Source organism: Charadrius vociferus, unplaced genomic scaffold, assembly GCF_000708025.1.
Source record: "Charadrius vociferus isolate BGI_N301 unplaced genomic scaffold, ASM70802v2 scaffold114, whole genome shotgun sequence".
Lineage (NCBI taxonomy): Eukaryota > Metazoa > Chordata > Aves > Charadriiformes > Charadriidae > Charadrius > Charadrius vociferus.
In genome coordinates this window covers 106,020-115,755 of record NW_009647949.1, presented here as the reverse complement: position 1 = coordinate 115,755, position 9,736 = coordinate 106,020, and the positions used below count along the sequence as shown (strand labels likewise).

The 9,736-nt window shown below is 38.3% G+C and overlaps 1 protein-coding gene across 1 annotated transcript in view; it reads right to left on the bottom strand.

Annotated features, from left to right (window-relative positions):
• Positions 1 to 1,467: 1,467 nt before the first annotated feature.
• The window catches only part of NUP43 (nucleoporin 43kDa), an 8,768-nt gene continuing 499 nt past the window's right edge, over positions 1,468 to 9,736 (bottom strand). Inside the window, exons 2-8 of the mRNA XM_009883293.1 lie at positions 9,471 to 9,593; positions 9,140 to 9,217; positions 8,048 to 8,225; positions 4,925 to 5,060; positions 3,914 to 4,065; positions 2,861 to 2,983; positions 1,468 to 1,780 (exon numbers count right to left, since the gene is read on the bottom strand). Of these exons, the coding sequence (XP_009881595.1) occupies positions 1,566 to 1,780; positions 2,861 to 2,983; positions 3,914 to 4,065; positions 4,925 to 5,060; positions 8,048 to 8,225; positions 9,140 to 9,217; positions 9,471 to 9,593 (1,005 nt within the window). The 3' untranslated portion in view covers positions 1,468 to 1,565. The remainder of the gene's footprint in view (positions 1,781 to 2,860; positions 2,984 to 3,913; positions 4,066 to 4,924; positions 5,061 to 8,047; positions 8,226 to 9,139; positions 9,218 to 9,470; positions 9,594 to 9,736) is intronic.

The window sequence follows — 9,736 nt, the reverse complement described above, 5'->3', positions numbered from 1 at the left end:
CGGGCTGGGGCAGGGCGGGCGGCTGCTGGCCTGAGCTGGGGGAGGGGAACGAGAAAAAAAAACAAACAGATCCCCCCGCCGCTGCTTTTCCCTTCCGTGGCAGTACCGAGCTCGATGAATAAATACCGAGTTTCTAACGGGGAAGAAGAGTCTTACCGAGCCGCCGTGATCCAGTTACCGCCTGAACGGCGGCGAAGGACTCGTTGCGGACCAACACGTGTAAGTCACCAGGAAGGAGAACCCACCAGTTTCCACTCACAGGTGCATCTCGACCGGTTTTCTGGCAGTGTTGCGTTTCAAACAAACCGGGAAATTAAACTGCCGAGGCTCTGTCCAGCCTCTGGGCCACTCCGTATGTTCCCGTACGGAGGGAGGACAGCCCGGTCCCCAGGCACCATCCATCTCCTCCAGCCGGACACGCAGGTACAGTATTCTTACCTCAACAGATGAAGGCGGCTGTTCTTGCCGATGTGGAAGTACACTCTAAAGCGGTTTTGATGGAAAATGCCATGTAAAAAAAACTCATAACTTAATCTGCTGCTGCCCAAATCCTGAGGTTTCCTTCCATCCTTCAGATTGTGTGCCCAGGATCACTCCAAATCACTTAGGGTCATTTACCTTCCTGCAAAGATGACTACAAGTACACCTACTAACTACTAATTTAGTAAGTCAGACCAGTATTCTTGTGCAAAACTTTTTATTAAAAAGAGAAAGGGTTCTCTGCAGCAAAATGTAGATAAAACACTAATCATGAAATTTAACTTTTCAAAGATTGCAACAGACCCGATTTGAAATTTTGATTGTGACAAAGACTGTGTCTCAAGTTTAGAAAGTCTTATTCTCACACCTTAAAACATAGCCAACACATCTATCAATTATGATCTTAACTATAAACCAAACCACTTTTCTGTTGAGTTACCAGCACATTATCAAGTTTTAACGTGCAGCATCCATGATGAAGCTGTAAATAATCCAAAATACTATTACTAAAATGCTAAGATTCCTACAGAACCTTTCACATTTCGCAGTTTTAGCAGTTTTCCTTTCCAATTCTCATGAACTAACATAAAAAGTTATGTTTCCCAAAATATATAAAAAACCGCAGCTTTAAAAAACCCATCTCTCTCAGGTGACATAAAAAGAATTTCAAAGAATCCCATAGTTTGGCCTTAGAATTAATACTTGAAAAATATCTTTATAGGGCAAAAAAAATAAATTGGGGGTTTACCTTCACTTTGTATGCATGCGTGTATTATGGACATCAGTTTACAGCAAATACCTTGCCCTAGTGACTACCTTCCTGCTTACCAAAACCAAACAGGCACCAGGGAAGAAATGAGAGCGAGCTTCCATGTAAGCTTGTTCGGTTACCCGCCCTGCAGCATCAATAATGAGTGAGAGCTGTCAGAATCTGAAGTACCTTACATTTCTTCTGCAGTACCAGCAGCAAGCTGTAGTCCTCTCCCCCACACGCTGATAACAGACTAATGAGTCATTAAGAATGAATCTGAGATTTCCCAGTAGTTCAAGGTGATCAGTCCTTCTAAGGGATACTAGAGTGGTTTTCATGCAAAAAGTTGTCTGTTCACGTAAATAGCCTCTGCATCAGTACCATATACTAGGCATGGTCCTAAAATATCTAAACTATTCACAGATAAAGTCTGATTTGGAATTAAGTTGGTGATTTCCATGCGGTCTTTGGTGGGATCGTTGCTGAGCCAGGCACTTACTACAGACTGGTTAATGGTGTTGTGGGAAAAATAGGTAGTGCTTCTTCCTCCTGAAAGAAGGGAAGGGAAAAGAGGGAAATAAGTTCCAATTTAGTTTATACATTCTCTGAATTTGGAGAAACATAGTGGGTTTGGGACAGACATAATGGGAATATCATTTCACATTTAAGTCAGTTTTCAGATGTTGTTGTCTCTCTGGTAAATGAAGGAAAAAATAGCTAAAAAAAAAAAAAATAGTAATAATCAAGTACTTTAAGTGATTATAGAAACCTGCTACCAGCTCTGTTCTCAGCTGCATTTCAAACAAATTGGGAAGCGAAATTTAAGAGGCTCATCAGAGCCTCTTAAATATACAGGTCAGTACAGCTATGAAATCATCTCGCTGAACAGTGTAACTATCTACAGGTTTTTCTAGGCAGACACTAAAGCAAGGACAGACCTAAGAACAAAAGTCTGTTTAAACAGTGTCTCGCCATATTTGGGGCATCAGCTTTGCTTTAACAACACTTGTTCCTAACTCTCCCATCTCCCTACTTACTCTGCAGCAAGTGATATACCTGGATTTTTTTTCCCCATATAATATTTTACGTTCACACTGAAGTCTCACACTTTGAGAACTATCATTCAGCATAAAATTAAACAAATGGCTGAAGTAGTGCTAAAGGTTTTATATTCAATATACCAGAAAACATGCAGAGTGCAACTTGAATCAGTTATCCTGTTGTTTCCCTGTATAGAACTGAGCTTTGAATGGCAGCTTTGAGGCCAAAGGCAGCAGGTGACATTTGAAAGCATCCCCACTATTTACAGTCTGAAGTGGTAAGTGGTGACTTTGAAGTGAACACAATGTATCTTTGAAATACTAGATGTGCCCCTTCACACACTGGACAGAGTACAGCATATTAAAAAAAAAAAAAAAAACAAACCACAAAACAGACCACAAAAAAACTCACACAACTGTTAACCTTGTAAGTAATTTTCCTGAAGTGCCTATCAGGGCTTTCTAAGCTAGGAAACCAGCTTTTAATTTTCTTATTAGAATTGTTATTAATTGGGTCATGTGAGAACATTGACTTTAATTATGTTGCCAACTGACAAATTCAGTGCAGACTGACTTTGAACATCCTTACCTTGATGAAGAAAAGACGGTTTCTCAGATATGTCTGTGGAAGTATCCCAGTGCCAAAGAGATCCATCTTCAGAACAGGTGAATAAGTGATCGGGGTTGGAGGGATGGAAGTGAACTTCCCACACTGGAAGTATCAAACCAAAGCCAAATAAAACCACTTCAGAACAAGTATCAAGTACTTTGGTCAGTGCACTTTGGCTAGCATGATGTGGACATGCACCTACAAGAACCCAGGCCTCACCAAAACTTTCCGTTCTTAAGTGCATGTGGGTGGGAGACCCAAAACCCCACCCTTAAGTTATTTACTGCCGTTTTTCCTCCCCTGGGAGAGAAAAGAGAGACTTTATTTTGTTGCATTTTCAGTACTGTGAAAATGTTAAGGGTTAAAATCTTATCTGAGTTTAGGCATTCTGAATACTTTTTCAGGCCATCTTCCGTACTATTAAGTTTAAATCTGCATGCAGCATGCGTTCCTTCCCAGCACACGCATTATTATTTTGTATCTAAATACCACAACTGTGGAAAAGATACCTAAGTCAGTAAAACTTAACATCTCAAGAAATATTTTTACCCCTTAAACATAATCGTGGCATCAAGTCAAGAAATTTTCAGTACAAAATGAATTGCCATCTTGTTCATATAAAAGTTATCAGGGAAGTGAGCTGTTTCAGCATTGTGGAGGCACCATATGGATCTGTACTATCTTCAGCTTCCCCTCCTTCCTTATGTTTGCAAGTTTGGTAGCAACTGCATTCTTACTTTACTATACCTGCATACCATAGCATCAATTTCTATGACTATATATACATACCCTTCTAGAAACATAGTCATTCTGATTAAATACATCTAATGACTCATTAAAGAATTGCTTCCTGAGTTGAGTTTTAGTTTAGAGTTAGCTTTTAGATAAGAACAGTCTCATGTACAGAGAAGGAACAAACTGAAGCCAACTGGATGAAAACACTTTTTTCTTTTTTTTTTCTTTTACAAAAATTAGAAGCTTCTCTGAAACGCCACCTTTTTCTCCTCCTCCCCCCCCATTTCAGATACTTACTTTCTGCTTCATGAGCATTCAGCAGGGACACTGGTATAGTACCCTGCCTGATGTCCCATATACTCAGCATCCCATCCTGGCCCCCCGTGGCCACAATATGCTGCTGATTGGGATGCCTGTCCACACAGTGCAGTGGAACTCGGTCACCTGTCCTGCAAAGGAGAAGAAAAAAAAACATCCCAAACACAAATTCTTTATTCAATTTCTATTTTCTCCTCCTTAATCCATAGGAGTGTTGACAAACAAGGTAACAGTATCCACTGCAGCTTCAATTCCTGTAGCATCTGGTCACTACAGGCTGAAGCCGCATGACATCTACTGGAAATTAGAGGTATGGCAGTAACATGAAGCTGCAATTGGGTGAGCATCGGGTTCTGTGCCCTATGATATACAAGCATCTACATGGTATCTGACAGCTTTACAGGAGTGAGATAACGTTGCATACAGATAATACTCTAAGTATACCTGCAATAATAAGATGGTTACTCAGAAATTCGGGTTATAATTACAGTTTCAACATTTACTAAGAGTTACAAAGGGAGACTGGGCACTAACAAAACGAGGTACCTCAACCACAGCCTATTAACCGCAATGGGAATTATTCCACAGACAAGAGGATTTGAACGTAGCTCAGCTTGTTTTCTCACAATACCATATAAGGCATAAAATTATCCTTCAAATGCCAGAAACTTTGTATTAGTTCTGGGTTGAGGGTTGGTTTTTGGTTGAGGTTTGCTTTTTTGTTAAAAAAAGAGCAAGCATACAGGTGCAAAAGCCCTTCAAGAGTTAAATCATAAAACAAATCACCTAATAGAATGCTCAGCCACAACAGTAATTCAGCCATTAAGCAGAGTCTCCTTTTGATTATTTAAACACCACAGAAGTTAAAAACTGTCTAAAACAAATCAATCATTTATCATCCCATTGTCAAGAAGGTATCAGGAAAGATTTAAATCAGATTATATAAAGCAGCACATACTTCTCAGTAAATATGTAATAAAAAGGTCTTACAAAGAAAATATTTGAGATGGCTCATTTCTTTGCTGTCTGAAATCCCATATTTTTAACTGTCCAATTGAATTTACTGTCAAGATCTCAGTTGTGCGAAGGAAAGTCACTGCATGGAGTGTACTGCTGTCTGCATTGTCTGCAAGAGAGATGAGGAAAGCATTCAGACGCACCTACAGAATGCTAGTCTATTTATTTACAACAAAGTATCTCTTTTTAGAAAACAGAACACAGCTGTTTAAACATGGTTATAACCTCTCTGCCTTTCTAGGGGCAGAGACAGACCAGTGAAATGTGAAATTTCAAGTGTTGCAAGGGTGCCCTGTGAAAAAGGAGCCCTTGCTTCCTATATCAAACACTACTGAGACAAATCTGTAAGAAGCTATATTTAATTAGCTCCAGTGCTTATAGAACTGTTGATCCATAAGATTTCTTTCTATAATTCCTAAGAAGAGGAATTAATTTAGCCAGGTCCATGGTTTTCATAAAAGTTTTATGTGCTCTGCATCTACTGACACAAGGCAAGCTATAGAGCTTTTCATAATGCAGCTCTTTTGAACACAAGAAATAGTAACTCTGGGTGAGGACACTAAGCCGTTGTATACAGAAGCACTTAATTCACCAACTTTCTGTAGACCTTTTCCAAGAACTGTCAATGTGATATCCATCCCATCCCTAAAGTCAAACCAGAATTATGCTTTCCTTGTTGATCTTAATAACTAAATGGCAAAGCTCCTTTTCAGGTTCTTTTCTCCAGCACTTCTTTTGGTCACAATAATTTACAATGTCAAACACTTCACAGCATTGAGGTGAAACTTTTGAGTCTTTAAGGGAGAATAACATACACACCATACTCTCGTATTTTGATTCTGTTACTATATATATACTTTTCATCTTTATTATGATGCGGTAACATCGTTAAGTCTACTTTCATCTCAAGTGTTTTAAAATTCTTCGTGTAAGTCCATACTGAAAATACAAGTGAAGCTTTTTCTGCATAAGATGCAAACCTTTTCTGATATTGAGACAGACAAGCTACGTTGATGCCTGATTACAGATATGTGAATGAGTTTTCTTTTTTGCCTACGATTTAAATGAAAGCTGAGGGGGAAAAAAAAACACACACCACAAAAGCACCGTTGAAAAGAAATGTTAGATTACTGAATACTGAAGTTCTAAATGACTTAAAATTTTGTGACAGAATAACAGTAAGTGATTTAGCAATGATACATCTTTTGGCTCCAGAGGATTTTTACATCATCTCTAACTTTGGAGATTTTTTCCTATCACAATTGACTACAAAAATATCAACTTTGTATTCTACTCTTAAATCAAACAGTAACAAAGATAGCAAGGTAGTCCTTTACAAATATTTCATGAGGTACAAGAGTTCTATTTTCACATTAAAACACATTGAGGTTTCAGCTCAGCACCTGGGAAATGTCAAGTTGTCATTGAATTGGAAACCAGTACAAAGGATTGCTTACAGCATAGAACTCCATACTGACGAAATTGAAAGCATCTTCCAAGATGTTCTCTCCCCTCTTTCCAACTTTACTGTAAAATAATCTCTAGTTGATGAGTTCGTACTAGTCCCTTCCACATAACTCCAGGCAAGCTTCACTTATGAGGTCATAGGTATGATTGACTTATTTATGGACCATTCCTATTTTAACACTTCCATTCCCATTTCCAAAAGGAAATTTCTCCATTAATTCTTATGTGATTTCTTAAGTGCTTATGCGCCAGGAAATCTCAATGCAGTCTTACTGCAGTGTAACACTGGCTGATGCTACCACTACAAAGCAAGGATTTTTATGTAGTTAGTTTTCTTAGCACTCCCTTGATAGTACAACTTGCTTATAAACAGATTTAATAACATGCAGGATGCATCTGAGCAATTGCCCAGAGAAAAATACAGATTTTTTTGTGGACATCTGCTTCCTGTGAGTCAGCAAAACTTTCTACTTTATTAAACTTATATACAGATATTAACACAGAGTGTCCTGGTACAAGTAAAAATTTTTAAATAATCCTTTTCAACTAGTTAATGTTCTCAGCCCTCAAAGAGGAAATGACTGCGTTTTGTGGGCACGTGCAAATAAAGCTACCCTCCCCCCCCCCCCTTTTTTTTTTTTAAAGCACAGAAAGCTTTCCTGCCTGAATTCTCAAGGAGCTTCAGTAAAGAACTGTATGCAATTAATAGGATTTATCTTGTGTGTGTATATACAGCTATGCACACGTAAGTACCCCCCTCCAGAAATCCCAGAGCACTTCCTTCCTTAATTGGCTTATCAGTGCAAATTCCTTCATCTGTTAGAGGCAAGATTTTGCTTGAGGGGAAATACAGGTGCTGTGTCAAAATGAAGCTTCAAGGAGGAGGTCCCAGCTTAATAATGCCACTATTAAACATGGTGTTACTGTCCTTTAAATTATTTCTGCATTTAAGTTTCATTTCCAACAGATGCTACAAACTCATATTCTATTTCCATGAGACTAACATGATAGTTGAGAATAACCAAGTTTTAACACCTTTCACAAACATCTTACTCTATCACATGATCTATTAATCTAGGAAATATGGAGCTTTTTCTCTAAGAGAGAAGTGATCACTGTAAGCCATGATATCTGGCAGAAGAACAGGGTACAAACAGGTTTCTGGTTCTTGGTGTTCCTTTAGACACAGAGAAATAGATGTTTCTGAATATGAACACCCTGAGGGTTAATCTTAGTACAAATAGCGAATTGAAACGACCCTTTCCCTGACCTCCAGTTATGACGAACTTGGGACACAAATCTTCTTGAAATCTAACCTTATTTCATGCATACTGCTATAGCATTTAACGATTCTAGATGAAACAGAAGCCTACAGAGAACGTTAGGCTTGAAACTTCATCAGTTAAAACATTAACTTGCAAACATCTGAATGAATATAGAAACATATCTGAAATACACTTCAAGTCTCTATTCCTGTATTTCTCCAGACTTCAATCTGGAGCAAACACATTCAACTCTGAGTACTTAATTCAATTCTCTACTGACTTCCTACTTTTTTTTTTGTTTCTTATTATTTGAGAAGCTAAAACCCAAACAAACTAAAATAATTTGAACAGTTACTTGACATACCTATAGTTCTGACTGCATCCTTTTGGTCAGCTCTGAAAAGATTTATTCTACCATCTTCTCCAACAGAGACAATTTCTGGGTTGTTGCAGATAACTCCAGTACATGCTGCTCCACCACAAGATGTGTCTTGATCCACATGATAATGGGCTTTCTCCCACCGCTGGTTGGCAGATAAAGTCTAAATAGTAATTAGACATTAAATTCTGCTGTTAAATAATGATCCTGATAGACCAAAGCTTCTGGAATACTCATGAAACCAGAATTAAGCTCCAAGAAAGGCATGCTACCTCACAGGAACTGGAAACTCCTATACAAATAAGAACCAGAGATCTAAATTTTCCACAACTCTTAAGCACACAACCCTTCAATGAAACATTGATTATTTCTTCTCTGAACCACCTTTTTCACGTGAGCTAAAAATCAGAATGAACACAAGCTATTTACAAACTGTGAAATGTCTTTCCCCAGGACAACGGAAAAGAGCTGAGGCCTTTACGAAATACAAGTTCAAATTCAGATTTTGACTGCAAGCAATTTAGTTTATTTTATGTACCATATGAAACTATTAACAGATATTAGTCTTTACTGTGTCATTGTGAATATATAAAAAAGTCGTTACACATTTATTATCAGTGATTTATAATCAAAGCAAAAGACTTCAGAGTTTACACATCTTCCCTCAAGTGACACTTGTGAGAAGAAACTTAACATGAGTCATTTAGTTCAAGAATTCAAAAACTCTAATAAGGAGGTACAAGTCCATTAATATGCACTCCCCCAAAACAATCTAAACTCTTAAAATATGCTTTCAGTGAATAGAATATTTAACCAAATATATACTATATATAGATAGATATATACTAGCGGATACCCCAGTCTATCTGGCTCTGGAATCTAATTCATGAAGTATGTGTGCAAAATACTTTTTTCTTTCCTCGTATGCATAAAGCAAATACTTTTTCTAACAGACTTCAAAAATTATTTTGCTATGCACACGTTTCTTGCTCTGGTAGTTTTGGGAAATCTTATGCTAAGATCAAAGCGACCTGTGTTACACAGAATAGCAGGTTAAAGCCAGTGCAAATTACTCACCTGGTTACTTTGATGATGACGGAATACAGTTACAGTTCCCGTTGATGAGGCAACCACGATTCTCTCCTGATCCAAAAACTAGAAAGATATCATAAGCATGCTATTAGTTGATGTCAATGCCATTTTGATTTTAGAGTAACCTAAAGTATTGATACATATAGTAAAAAAAAAAAAAAAACAAACAACACAACAAACACAAGAAACCCATGAACTGATACTGTTTGGTTTTGCCCTTTTCTTCATAACAATTTTTTGGTGAATTTCAGCATTTTGACAGCTTACCATCACTTAATTTCTCTTAATACCAATCTATTCAACACAGTTATTTTACCTGCATGTCCATAACGTCACCGTTGTGCCTGATGTCACACAGCAGCTGAGGTTCTCCTTGATATTCACCATTGAGGCCCCCATTTCCAAGCTCTCCAACAGACCAAATGGAGACCCTGTTATCCTGCACGGAAATGACATCACCAGTTTTACTCAAAAATGCTTTTTTTTACTCGAAGTGCACGGCTTTCTCGCTACAGCCGGGGAAAGCAACAGGCTGCAGGCCGCGCACCGCCCCGGGGGAAGCCGCCGCCGGGCGGGAGAACC